The 13,517-nt window shown below is 58.0% G+C and overlaps 1 protein-coding gene and 1 long non-coding RNA gene across 2 annotated transcripts in view; one reads left to right on the plus strand and one right to left on the minus strand.

The window, feature by feature from the left end:
- The first annotated feature begins 4,495 nt into the window (after positions 1-4,495).
- Positions 4,496-13,517, plus strand: part of LOC114005656 (uncharacterized) — a 12,309-nt gene continuing 3,287 nt past the window's right edge. Inside the window, exon 1 of the long non-coding RNA XR_003547491.1 lies at positions 4,496-4,704. This is a non-coding gene — a long non-coding RNA (uncharacterized LOC114005656). The remainder of the gene's footprint in view (positions 4,705-13,517) is intronic.
- Positions 9,374-13,517, minus strand: part of ANKRD54 (ankyrin repeat domain 54) — a gene marked incomplete at its 5' end in the record, with an annotated part of 15,546 nt that continues 11,402 nt past the window's right edge. The window contains 6 exon segments of the mRNA XM_014583274.2: positions 9,374-9,461; positions 9,680-9,787; positions 9,911-10,035; positions 10,109-10,156; positions 10,623-10,694; positions 12,160-12,258. Coding sequence (XP_014438760.1) covers positions 9,387-9,461; positions 9,680-9,787; positions 9,911-10,035; positions 10,109-10,156; positions 10,623-10,694; positions 12,160-12,258 — 527 coding nt within the window.

Genomic DNA, 13,517 nt, shown 5'->3' on the forward strand with positions numbered 1-13,517 from the left:
GGGGAGGAGCCCGCCCGCGGGCGAAAGGCTGGAGGAGCCCTGTGTGCCCCAGGACCTGAATAAATCTTGCCTACCTGGGTTCTGCTGGGTGTCCTTCTGTCTGTTATCTTCATCCCCAAGGGCACGACGCCATCAGGCTAGGTGAGGGGACTGCGGCCAGGGGCGCTCAGATGGACACTCCCCAGCAGGGGTGCCCCAGACTGCCCATTGCCAGTCTGACCGGAGAGCCGTCCCTCCGCCCATTTCTCCAGTTCAGTGGGCCCCTCCTAGGTCCTGCTTCCTCCACCACCTGTTACCAAACCCCTGCGTGGGGCCGACACTGTCCCCAGTGCTGTGGCTAGTAGAGCAAGTAAGTATGAAGCCCTTAGGGGTATTTGGCTCGGTGCCCCGATGCAAGGTGGGTATGATCAGCCCCGTCTTGCAAAGGTAGAAATCAGGGATCAGAGAGGGCAGTGGTTTGCCCAAGGTCACATAGCTAGTGTTTGGCAGAGGTTGGATTCAAACCCAGGGCCATCTAGCTTTTTCTTCTCATTCTGTCTCTGGAGCCTCTCTTCAGTTTCTGTAGTTTTCTTGGTTCTTCCTGATTCTCTTTGCCAAACCTCCAGTGCCCTTCACCTGGAAACACAGCGCCCAGTCCCCTCCCGTAGGCGAGTTCTGCTCTGGTCCAGACCCACTTCCCCTGGCCATTCCCTGGCCCAAAGGCCTTGCGTTATCCCTTCCACCTGGCCTTGCACTGCCTCAGCCATTCAGGAGGGACCCCCCAGACACAGGAGCCACTCAGCCCCCAGCAGCGCCGCCTGGCCTGTGGTCCTCTCCCTCCCTCTGGCCACAGACAGCAGGGCCAAGTCTGTGACTGTGGAAACCCACTAATTAGCCCATAAATCAGCCGCCTGGTTTCAGAGCCCCTCTCCTTCCTCCCTCCCTCCCCACACGCCAATACCGTTTATTGGCTTCTGGGCTGAGGCCTGAGACCCCGCAGCCTCCCCGTCTCCACAGCATTTCTCTCTGCTGTGGAGGCACCAAGAAAGGCCCCTCCTGACAAGAGGAGTTGCCAAGTCCTTGTCCTTCAGTACCTGTCACCCGCTATAGCCCCGGTGGTCAGAGTGGCCACCAGAGCCGAGACCCATCTGGGGGATCAAGAGCTTCAAGGGCAAGCGCCAGCCTGGGCCAGAACCTTCGCTGCCCAGCACCTGGCCTGGTGCCCTTTCTCCCCTGCCTCTGCCCAGGTTGCCACGGCACAGTCGGGCCACGACGGTGGAGTTTCCTGGAGCAAGGGCATGTGATGCTGTCTCCTCCACAGCACCTCGGTGGCCACTGCTCATGCCTCCCTGGGCCTCACCCCATCTCTGGGATGGACTCTCCATTTTTTGGAAAGAAAACTGGGGCCCAGGGACATGAGGAGACTTGACCAGGGTCAAGTACAAGCTAGCAGCAGAGCTGGGATCCCAAACAGTCCCGGGGCGAGTGTAGGGCGGCCCAGGCAGCAGCGGGAAAATACCTAAGGGTGTCTGAGTTCCCTGCACGGTGAACATGAGTGCTCACAAAGCCATGCAGAAGTGGGGGACAAAGTCTCCCGGGGGTGGTTTAGGCTGTGGTCAGTTGTGCCACCCAGCTGGACTCCTGTTCCTCCGTGTCACCTCTGTGGGCCTGGACAGTGACCTGGACTCAACAGCAACAGGAGGAGACGCCATCACCCATGCAGGACACGATAGAGCAGTTTGAACCTGCCCGGAACGGCAGGCACAGGGGACAGAGTCGGCTAGTGGAACCCTCCACAGTGGCCTGGGTATCTGAGACTCTGCTCAGCGGTGGGAGGGGTGGTCATAGCAGCCCAGGTCCCTAGTTGGAGCTCTGAGGCTTGCTCGGTCCATTAGCATCAGATAAAGAGGCCTCCACCCATAGAGGATGGGACAGCCTGGCACGCAACGGGCACACAATAGATACTTGATGTGGGGACAGTGGTGCTAGGGAGGAAAGACAGGATCCGTCCCCTCCTCCTTTCATCTTTGAAACCTTTTTTTGGGAGAGGTTTTTGCTATAGGCCACGTGTGCTCACCAGACAGACAGAGAGAGACAGAGAGACAGAAAGCGAGAAATCACCCCCCAGGGGGGATGGCAATGCCGCAATCCCTTCTCCTCCATTCTCCTCTCGGGATCTTGGGCACGCATGCACACGTGCCCGTCATGATTTTAAGCTGCTGGGTCCGGGACCTGAACTGCTGTTGACTACATGGGAGTCTAGCGACTTAGCCATTACGCTAACCGCTGGTCCCTCATCTTTGAAACCTTTGCGTGTCTGCCCTGAGCTCAGCTTAGAGACCCAGAGACACCATGAGTTGTAGGCAGAGACCTGCCCTTGCCTTCCAGCTCTGTCTAGCTGGAGAGCCAAGCCCCGGCGAAGAAAGGACAGCCCGGTGCAGTGGGGCCATGGCAGTGGAACACACTCGGTTCTGAAAGGGCACAGAGGAGGAAGCTCCTGCCTCCCTGGGCACCCCAAGCAAAAATGGTAGAGGTGACATTTAATATGCATTTCCTGGGGAGAGGTGGGAGCAGCAGCCTGGGCAAGGAAGGGCACCAGGAGGAGCAATAGGTGGGTTCTAGCAAGTGAGGCAGAGTGGGTGGGGCTGGAAGGGAGGGTGAGGCCAGGAGGGTGGGTTGGTCAGATTGCAAGAGCCTCTGAGGCCAGCTAGAGAGCAGCCAGCATCCTTACAGCAGATGTCCAGACCACCCAAAGTTTCCACAAGCGCGACTCAGAAAGCCTCCAGGGTTGGGGCCAGCAGGTGGTGTAGTGGTTAAGGTGCTGGACTCCTACATGACCGACTGCAGTTCAAGTCCCAGACCGGAGGCTTCACATGGGGCATATGTGCATGCATGCCCAAAATCACAAAAGGAGAAGGGAGAAGGGCTTGTGGTCTGGCCATCTCCCCTGGGGAAGGGGGTGGTTTCTTGCTTTCTGTTTCTCTCGTGAGTGCATGTACCCTATTAAAAAAAAATCTCTCTCTTAAAAAAATAAAAACGGCCCCCAGGGTTGCTGTGTAGAGGCTGGGCGGAGGTTGGAGGTGGGAAGTGAGGGGGTCAGGGAAAGGCAGCTCTGAGCCCTATTAGGGAGAGCTGTCCCGAGCCAGGGCTTCGCAGGAAGACTGGGCTTGCTGCTGGGCCTGGGCTCAGTGCCTGAGGCTCTGGGTTTGCTTCAGGGCTGAAGAGACACCTGGAAGCACGGATGGTCGCAGTCAATTGCTTAGGAGAGAGCTGTGTGTCCTGGAGCCCCAGGGTCCAGGAGAACACGCCTGACCCGAGCTCCGCCAAGTCTAGGGCTAAGCCCGAGACGGCCTGGGTGGCCCAGAGAGGAGCTCCTCTCAGGTGGAGGGATTCTGTAATCTTCCCCCTGTGTGTGCAGATCTCCTAGGGAGGGGCCTGGGCATTTACCAGGTACAGGGGGCTCCTGAAGGCCAGAAAGACACCAGAGGAGGGCTGTGAACGCAGTGCGGGAGCCACAGCGGCTGCCTGGGGACGCTGGTGCCCAGGACAGGCCCTGAAGTGGGAGCTGCCAGGCAGATGGAGAAGTGAGCTACGCAGCCTGGCATGCTGAGGGCCCAGTACAGGCTAGGAAGGGAGGTGGGAGGGGTGGGGAGAGGCATGAGGACTCTAAATCCCCTCTGAAGCTGAGACTGCACTTTGTCCTGAGGGCCGTTGAAAATGGGGAGCCACTAGAAGGTTCTAAATAAGAATGTCTTGATAAGATTGATCCTTTTTTCTAGGTTTTTGCCATAGGGTGTGTGCGCTCACTAGAGAGTGACAGAGAGGGAAAGTGAGAAGTCAACCTCCAGGGGATGGCCATGCCGTAATCCCCTCTCCTCCACCTCCTCCTGGGATTTTGGGCCTGTATGCACATGCGTGTGTGATTTTCAAGCTGTCAGGGCCAGACCTCACACGGTAGTCAGCCATGTGGCAGCCCAGCACTTTAACCACCACCACGCCACCTGCCAGCTCCACAAGATTTACTTTTAATTTTTTTTTTTTTTGAGAGGTTTTCACTGCAGGGCGCGTGCGCTCGCCAGACAGACAGAGAGAGACATAGAGACAGAAAGCGAGAAATCACCCCCCAGGGGGGATGGTCACGCCGCAATCCCTTCTCCTCCATTCTCCTCTCGGGATCTTGGGCACGCACACACACACACGCCCAGCGTGAGTTTTAAGCCACCAGGTCCGGGACGTGAACCGCGGTTGACTACGTGGGAGTCCAGCGACATAGCCATTATGCTAACTGCTGGTTCCCAAGATTTACTTTTTTAAAAGTTATTTATTTCTGGGGACCAGCGGGTGGCATGGTGGTTAAGACTCTGGACACTCCCACATGGCTGACCACGGTTTGAGTCCTGGACCTGGTGGCTTGCTTTCTCACATTCTCTTTCTCTCTCTGGTCAAATTAAAATAAATGAATGAATAAATATAAATAAACAATGATTTTTTTTAAAAAAGTTATTTATTTCTTGTCTCTGGAGAGGGAGAGAGAGGCCCACCAGTAGCGTCTTTACCTTATGACTCAGTCCCAGTCTCAGCTGACCCGGGTCACAGGTGTGCACATCCCGGTGAGCTGCCAGCATGCTCAGGAAGTTCCGGGGAGGCAAACACAGGGCCTTTCCTACGCGGCGTTCCCTCTTCCTGGCCCCAAGAACTCTTCAGGGAACTTTCCTGGCTGCCAAGGTAGGCTTTTGTGCGAAGGAGGAGGCAGTGAGACTGGAGGTGGACCCAGTCCGGAGGCTGGCTGAGAGTCGGGGGTGACAACACCTGATATCAGACATCTGACAGTGGCAGTGGCTGGGGAGATGTGCCAGATGGGGCAACTTAGAGGGACAGCCGTGGGGAGCTGGTGGCTTGGGAGGGGAAGGTAGAGAGGAGAAGAGAGGTTTCCCGGATGGCACCCCAGTCTTCTGGCTTGGGCCATCGGGGGTGGCAGTGGGATGACTGAGGGGACAGGCCTGGGGAACAGATGCTGAGCTCTGGGGACACATGGGGACTGGGGGAGGGCCACGGGTAATGGTGCGCTGAGTACTGCCACATCGCGAGCCCGTGCGGGTCCCTAGAACTGTTCTCGCCTGCTTCAGAGCTGGGAGATGGAGAAATGGAGACTCAGCAGCAAGATTCAGTAACTTGCCTGGGAACACAGGGCTAGAACCAGCCACGTTCAGCAGTAACTGGGCCAGCCACTGGGGTGGGTCTGATTTCAGTTCCATGAGCTTTAGGGGAAGGAGAAGGAGAAGAGGTGGGAGGGAGTGGATGGAGGAGGAGGACCTGAATGTGCAGAGGGTGACGGCCCCCAGCCCTGTGCAGCCACCGCAGCAGGACTGTAACAGCCCTGGGAGGGCAGGCGGGGTGAGGGCCTAGCACAGCCCCCTAGCCGGCCCCTCCCCTGCCCGAGGCTGGCAGGAGCAGCACCATCTATCAACGCTGAGGTGTGTACCCGGGGAAATAAATACCAATTAGCCACCCTGAGGTTTCCTATTAATGAACGTCGGCTCCTCAGCCCTGATACGAGGTTCATTTGCGAGCGCTGCTGGAACCAAGCTGAGATGAGGCCCAGGGACAGATAGGCAGGTTGAGGCTGTTCTGGTCTAAGAGAACCAGGCCGGTTTATTGAGGCCCCTGCCTGGTGCCAAGTTAAGCAGCCCAGGCTCTGTGCAGAGGGAGAGGTTGAAGCAAGAGGAAGAGTGGTGCGGGGCAGGGGCACCAGGCCTCTGCCGGGGTACCTGGGGGTGCTCTGGGGCTCCCCGAGCTACCCTGGCTCTGGACGGCTGTGGTGCTGGGGATGGTGCTGGCCTGGGCAGGGAGGCGGTGTGGTGCAGGGCATGAGGCACAGCCTTTGGGGCCACCCTATGGAGTTCGAATCCTCGTCCCTGCACTTTGTAGCTGTGACCTCTGTCTCAGGGACCTGCAGAGCTGAGCTGTCTGAGCCAGGTCTGTCTGAGCACAGTGGTGAAGTGCCCAGCTGCTCGCTGCTCGCTGCTCACTGCCAGCTTTATGCAGTGGTTCAAGGGCTCCCTCATGACTGTCAACCTGGTGGAGGCTGTGAGCCACCCTGCTCTGTCCCCTGGGCGAGCGACCAAGTACAAAACCACAGGCTAACTCACAGGGCCTCGAGGCAGGGCAGGGCAGGGCTCAGCAACAGCCTGCCTTGTTTTAGGAAACTGGTGAGAAGCTCTCTTCCAGACAAAGCAGTGTTCGCAGGTGAGTCCTGGCTCTGGCCCAGGCTGCCTGGAGACCCTGGCAAAAGTGGATTTCCTCACGCATTAAGAGAGCTGCAAGACCACAGGGGCAGCCTCGGGGGATGGCTGTGAGAATTGCAAATACTTTTCCCCCAGCACTCAGCCGCCGTGTGCCAGGTGAGCCAGGCCGGGATTTTGCCCTTTTGCTCACTGCCGTGCCCCGGAACACGGCCTAGCACGTAGTGAGTACTCCGTAACATCTCCAACGGGTGAGCACGAGGGGTAAGGCAAAGGGCCTCAACCCAGACGGTGAGATCGACTTCTTCCCGCCTGCCCTCCTGCCTCCCCCGCCGTGTCCGTAACTCCCAGAGCCAGGGCAACCTCTGCTTTCTCGGGACCCACTTGTGCCGTTTCTGACTCACTGCAGTGTCTGGGGCTAACTTTATCTGGCTGGCTTTCCAGACAGATTTGGGGTTACAGGAAATACCCAGGCTGGAAGGGGCAAGGCAGATTGGCTGGCTGCCTGGGAAGTGTTTGCCGACTGACCTCTAAACCAGTTTCCTGTGTCAATCCAGTTCTTCCCCTTCCGTCGTTTCTGGTGACAGCCTGTATTCCAGAGCTTGGGACCCCTTCCTTGGATTTCTCTGACTTTTCCCATCACCTCATCTCCTTCACTGTCTGGATGGCCAGGAGGGAGTCAACAACAAACCCTTCCCTGCCCCAGGGCCAGTCGTGGCTCCAGGACTCTGGGGCCCCAGGAGTGGAGGACACTGCCCGAGTCGTACCCAGCTGGGGATGGTTTGGTCTGAACTGAGGCCTGTGAGGAGTTAGCAGGTCCATCCCTGTGTCAGGCTGTCCTGGAAACGCCATGGTTGTCTTGGGGCGATTGCATGGTCCTGGCATGCCCCACTGCCTTCACTCTGCAAACACCAGCAGCCTGTTTTGGGGCTGACAGGTCCCCAGGGTGCCCTTGCTGCCTGCTCCTACAGCCCTGAGGCCAGAGCTCTTAACTTTCCTTTCGTGTGGCTCCTGCTGAGAATGAAAGCTATGCTGGGTACCTGGGGGGTGCTCTGGGGCTTAGACAGACCTGGCTCAGACAGTTCAGCTCTGCAGGTCCCTGAGACGAGGTCACACTATAAAGTGCAGGGGCCAGGATCCGAACTCCATAGGGTGGCCCCAAAGGCTGTGCCTCTCAGCGCCCCATGGCATGCTCCACGCATCTGTTCTGTCAGGGGCTCGTGCCTCTCTAAGGGCCCCTGACTGAACCCCTTGGACCTGGGGTTGAGAAATCTCGCCTCTGCTTTCCGGGTGCTCAGCCTGAAGGCAACGTGGGGCAGGCCCACAGAAGTAGGTTGCAAGAGAAGGGGTCCACCCAAGTTCGAGGTCCACTCCCTCCAGCCCCACCTCACTCCTGGAAGAGGGTGAGCCAGATGTAGGCCCTGCGCCCCAAGAGAGCAGGCTCACCCTGAAGAATAAAGAGGGCAGGAGGGAAGGCCTCCACAGCTCCCTCAGCAGCAGCCGTGGCTGGAGACCATTATCCTCCCCCCATTTCCCCCCCCCACCCCGCGCCCAGCGTCAGGGCTACGCACTCCTTTCTCTTACCAACTGCGGATCCTCTGCCTTCGGCCCAGCGTCAGGGCTACGCACTCCTTTCCCTTACCAACTGCGCAGTCCTGGTGGTTTGGAACCAGAACCCTCCAGACCCTCCCCCTCAGTAGGGTCCTGGAGACACCCTTGGGCCTGTATCTCATGCCCACAGGAGACCCTTTTTGCTCCCGGTCTGAGGGGGCAGCTGGGTTTCAGGAGTCTAATTCTCATGTGAACCTTACCAAGCTGGACTGGGGGCACAAGCTCTCCTCCTCGCAAAAGCGGCCAGGGATTCCCATTTGGTGAGAGGGGACATGGGACAGCCACCTGCACTAGGTCAGAGTCCCAGGGAAAGCTGCAGTCGGACACCTCCTGAGGGGGCAGGCCAGGCAGCATTCTCCCTGGGGGCGGCCCTGCTGGCAGACTCCACCATGAGGGACCCCCACCTTCCGTCACTCACAGCAAGATGTCTGCTCCAGAGAGCGAGGCGGGGGCACGGGCCTTCACTACTATAGCAGCTTCCAGACAGCGCAAATGACCACAGTGGCCGTGGCTCCAAACAACACACATTTATTCTTACATTCTGGAGGCCGGGATTCTAAAGTCGGTAGCACTGAGCAACAGCCAGGGTGCCGGTTGGGCCAGGCCTCCTGGCAGTTCCGAAGGGACAATCCATTTCCTCACCTCCTGTAGTTTCTGGGGACAGTCTATTCCAGAGCTTGGGACCCCTGCCTCGGTTACACTGACTTCAATCACCTCACCTCCTGCTTCTCCTCTCGTCTTCCCTCTTAAAGGAGCCCCTGATCACACCAGGCCCACCCGGATAACCCGCCTAATCTCCCATCTAGAGACCCTAACCTTATGGCACCTGCTAAGCCCTCTGTCACAGCCCGTAACAGCCCCCGGTTCTCAGGACTAGGACATGGACACCTGTGGGGGGTGGGGGGGACACTATAGGCCTGCTACAACTAGGCGGGGGGGGGGGACACTATAGGCCTGCTACAACTAGGCTGCAGGGCTGCCATGCCCTCCTGGCATTTTAAGGATTCGGAGAAAAGGGTTGGCAATTTCTTTGCTTTGGGTTTAGTGGGTTCCTAACCTTGTATGCTTAAAAGGTTCAGGTGTCACCAACTCTCCCCTCGCAGCCAGAGAAAACTGCACGATCTCCTGAAAGGCAGGCGACAAGTCTAACCCTCAGTGCTGGTGAGAGGTGCAGGGCCAGAGACTGCAGGGCCAGCCCACGCCCTGCTGACTGCAACAAGTCCATGGCCAGGAGAAATTCAGAGAAGGGCCTGGGGCCTACTAACGGCACCGGGAGGCCATGGGGTGAAGCCCGTTAGGACAGCATGTCACCAGAGCTGAAGCCAGGCTGCAGAGGCTGGCTGTGGGCAGTGAGGACTCGGGGAAGAAGCTGGGGCTGTCATCCCACGGAGACATGGCTGGAAGTGGAGCTGTAGAGAGCGTCTCTGCCCACGGCATCTGGGACGAGGGCCAGGGCCTCACTAGACAGGGTGCCCCGAAGTCCCAGGCCTGGGCTTTTCTTTGCAATGAGAGAGTGGTGGGACAGGGCAGGGCAGTGGTCAGGGGCCTCTCTTGCTACCTCTTCTCCATGTCCTGCATCTGCAGGCTGAGGGCAGTGAAGCTGGCCAGGAGGTCAGTCACTTCATCCACCTGCAGGATGGAACCAAGGCTGTCACAGGGTCCAGGGCGCCCAGGGCTCCTCCCTGTACATGGGCACCATGTGCCGGCAGCTTCTCCTCCTGGGACGCGTGGTGGCTCCTCTCTGACTGCGGAAACGCTGGCCTGGACACCAGGTGGTCTCGGGCTGCCCAGAGACCAGGGCCCGGCGCACCTTGGGCGGCCTTAACGGAGCTGGGCGGGCGGCTCACCTGCTCTCGGGTGCTCGTCATCTGCAGGCGCGTGCAGAGGTCGTCCAGTCGCTCCCGCTGCTCGTGCTGCCCCAGGCGCTCCAGGTACTCCCTCAGCATGTGGATGATCTGGAACCAGGGGCAACTGAGCTGAGCTGCCTGCGCTCCAGCTCGGGCCAGAGAGGCATGGTGGGCGGCAGTGTGCCCGAGGGTAGGGCAGCGCCTGCCCTGCGCCAGCCTGTGGGTCCTCACCTGCTTGACCTCCAGCCGCACGGCCTCCAGGCACTGAGAATGGCCCTCCTGCAGGATGTTCAGCTTCGACTTGGCCAGGTGCAGCGGTGTACGGCCGGCTCGGTCCAGGGCATCTACACGGGCCCCTGGGGGACAGCAGAGGTGAGCATGCTGGGGTGAGGTGAGAGCGAAGATGGAGAAGGGGAAGGGACCACATACCTCCTCGTAGCAGTGTGGTGATGACAGGGACGTGGTTGGTACAGGCCGCTAAGGAAGAACAACAGAGACTTAATTATCCGGGACCACCGAGGCCTGGCCCCGTGTGCCTGTTAGAAGGAGCTGGGCCGTGTCTCCAAGTACACCGTGCCAAGTGTTGCCTCCCGAGGAGACACTCCCAAGGCGGCAGCTGGACAGGACTCAGCAGTCCAATTCCCTCCCTGTACAGCCAGGGACACCTGAGGCCCACCTCGGGACGAGCCAGGTATTTGTCCACTGCGGGGTCAGAACCAGCCCAGGTCTCGCATCATGCCTCCCTAGCGGAGTTGCTGCTGACTCAGTCCAGGTTCTAAATCAGCTCCGAGGGCACAGCCAAGCACAGAGTGACCAGAAAGTCCACGGGACATAGGCCGCTGGGAAGGAGGCCCTGGGGGCTCAGGCTTTCCCTGGACACAGGAGGACGGCTGGGATCCTGCGGGAGCCCCGCTTCCCATTGGGGCGCTGTCGAGGCACTCACCCAGGTGCAGTGGGGTGTTCCCCAGCCCATCTCGCTGGTTAGGATCGGCCCCATGGTCCAGGAGCAGCTGCACTGGAAACAGAACACCCAAGAGGGGACATGGGAGACTCCCACTGATGGATCCTGCTCCCAAAACTAGAGGCTCACTCCAAGTGTAGAACCCCAAATGCAAATGTGGCTCCAATTCACTCGCTCACTCGCTCACTCAACAGGGCTCCTGTGTAGGACTCTGAGGGCCAGGAACTGAAGACTCTGGAGGGGGTTTCCTGGCCTATGAGGTGTTAAGGGACTGAGGTTTTGTTTTGTTTTGTTTTGTTTTTTTGAGAGGTTTTTGTTTTAGGGCGTGTGTGCTCGCCAGAAAGACAGAGACAGAGAGACAGAAAGTGAGAAATCACCCACGCTGCAATCCTTTCTCCTTCATTCTCTTCTTGGGATCTTGGGCACGCACTTGGCGTGAGTTTAAGTCACTGAACCTGGGATTTGAACCATGGTCAACTACATGGGAGTCCAGCAACATAACCATTATGCCAACTGCTGGTCCTGAGATTTTTTTTTTAATCTGCTCGAGGGTGTATACACTTGCCAGAGAGAGACAGAGGGTGGGTGAGGGAAAATGAGAAGCACCCCCAAGGGGTATGGTTATGCTGCAGTCCCTTCTCCTCTACCTCTCTGTATACACTTGCCAGAGAGAGACAGAGAGAGGGAGAGGGAAAATGAGAAGAACCCCCAAGGGGTATGGTTATGCTGCAGTCCCTTCTCCTCTACCTCTCCCCCCTTTTGAATTTTGGGCACACATGCACATGCCCCCTGTGTGTTTCTCAAGACACCAGGTCTTGCACTTAAACTGTGCAGTGTGCTTGTATGCCAAGGTCCTGACAGGATGGAGGAATGGAGAAGGGATTGCAGTCCGATCACACCCCATTGGGGGGCTCTCTCTGGCGCCCTCTCTCTCTCTGGTGAGTGCATGTGCTCTCTGGCAATTAAAAAAAAAAAGGACTCCTAAGAAAAAGGGGAAGCTGGGAGGTGGCAAAACCATCCTCAAGTCTGTGTCCTGGGGCCTCCCTCTGCACACCAAATGTGTGTGCACGTGCCCCTGGTCCAGGCTGGCTGGGACTGGAAGTGGGGACCCTGCTGGGGGTGCCTGCCTGCCTGTCCATCTCATATGGATAAAATAAATGAACGATGAAATAAATAAAGGCTGCCCCACTGCTGTGGTTGGCACTGGGGGTAAACGTTGCCTGAATGTCTTCAAGGGCACTCAGGGGACAGGCAGGGCCCTGTCCCGCTAGCTCTCTCCTCATTGGAGACTTCCCTTCACCCTCAGAGGCAATCAGATTGTTCCTTCCCCCATTTGGAAGTGCCAGTTCCACAAGGTTGGAGGGAGAGGGAGAGGGACAGGGAAGCACCACGGAGCCGGAGCCGAGTCTCCCTTCTCTCCTGTCTCACTGGACAGCCTGAGGCTGTGCAGACCACAGCTCTTCCCCAGGGCCCCAGAGAGATGCTGCTTGTCCTGCCCTCTTCCCTCTCTAGGACTCACCGATCTGGTCATTGCCATTGCAGGAGGCAAAGTGGAGAGCCGTGCGGCCCTTGTCGTCAGCTGCACAGGGATCTGCGCCATCTTCCAGCAGCTGCTGCACTGACACCACCAAGAGGGAGGAAGGGGAAGCCATAGTGTTAGCCGGGTTGGTCTCGGCGGGCAGGGAGGGATGCTCCCTCCAGACAAGACATCGACGATGCATGCAAAAGCTTGCCCTGCCTGGGTGCCGGCCCCTGGGGACTGCCATGACAAGGGACCCCTCTGAGGGCACAGTTGAGGGTCATGGATTCTGGGTGCTTGAACCACGTGTCTGAGGATAAAACATCATAGGAGGCTCTTGGCCCTTAGGATCAGGAATCTAGTCACAGAAATCCCCAAGGTGGACTGTGACCCTGTCTCTTGACCATATCCCTCCCAGCCAAACACACTGAGCTAGTGGTCAGCGCTTAACTTGCTCCCTTGAATGGACAGGGCACAGGCTCTGGAGCCATACACAGTCCCAGGCCAACCAAGTCAAAGAGAAACAGGTACATTGGTACAGAACGGGGTGGCAGAGAGAGCGGGACCGGGCCCAGTTCACCGGCAAAGGGAACACGCTCTGCCCTGCCAGCCTCCAGAGCGGCAGGGATGCGGCTAATGAAGATGGAACTCCTCTGGGAAGAACGGAGGCACTGTAAATGTGGGGCATTAGGCACTAATGCACAGGCCCCGATGGAATGCGAGGATTGCTGCCGAACGTCATTTCAGAGCAAGTGCAGTTTAGTCTCCTTTCCCCAGCAAAGCTCTCAGGACTGGAGTCCTTCCAGATGAAGTCCAGTCCCTCCTTCCTGTGCACCCCTCAGTGCCCTGGCCACTCTGCTTCTCTGAGCAGATCCTGCCCCATTCTAGAGTAATTGCTGCCAGAGGCTGTGCCAGTCAGGCATTGGGTGCCAGGCTGTGTGGCCCCTGACGGCCGAGCGGAGCATCACGTACATCTCACAGACCAGAAGACTCAGGCTCAGGGAGATTACATGAAGTAGCCAAGCTATGTGCACCCAGGCAGCAGGTGGCAAACTGGGGATGGAAGCCCAGAGTTCTCTGGCTCCAGAACTTAACACCTCTACTATGAAACATGTAATGTTATTGTTCGTTTGTTTTTGCCAGCAGATTGCATAATGATTATATTGCTGGACTCCCATTAGTCAATCAGGGTTCAAGTCCTGGATCCAGCGGCTTAAAACTCCCAATGGATGTGTGTGCGTGCATGCCCAAGATCCCGAGAAGAGAATGGAAGAGAAGGAACTGCAGTGTGGCCATCCCCCTGGGGGGTAATTTCTCACTTTCTGTCTCTCCAACAAGTGCATGTGCCCTATAGCAAA

Source organism: Tupaia chinensis, unplaced genomic scaffold (genome assembly GCF_000334495.1).
Source record: "Tupaia chinensis unplaced genomic scaffold, TupChi_1.0 Scaffold144197_2, whole genome shotgun sequence".
NCBI lineage: Eukaryota > Metazoa > Chordata > Mammalia > Scandentia > Tupaiidae > Tupaia > Tupaia belangeri.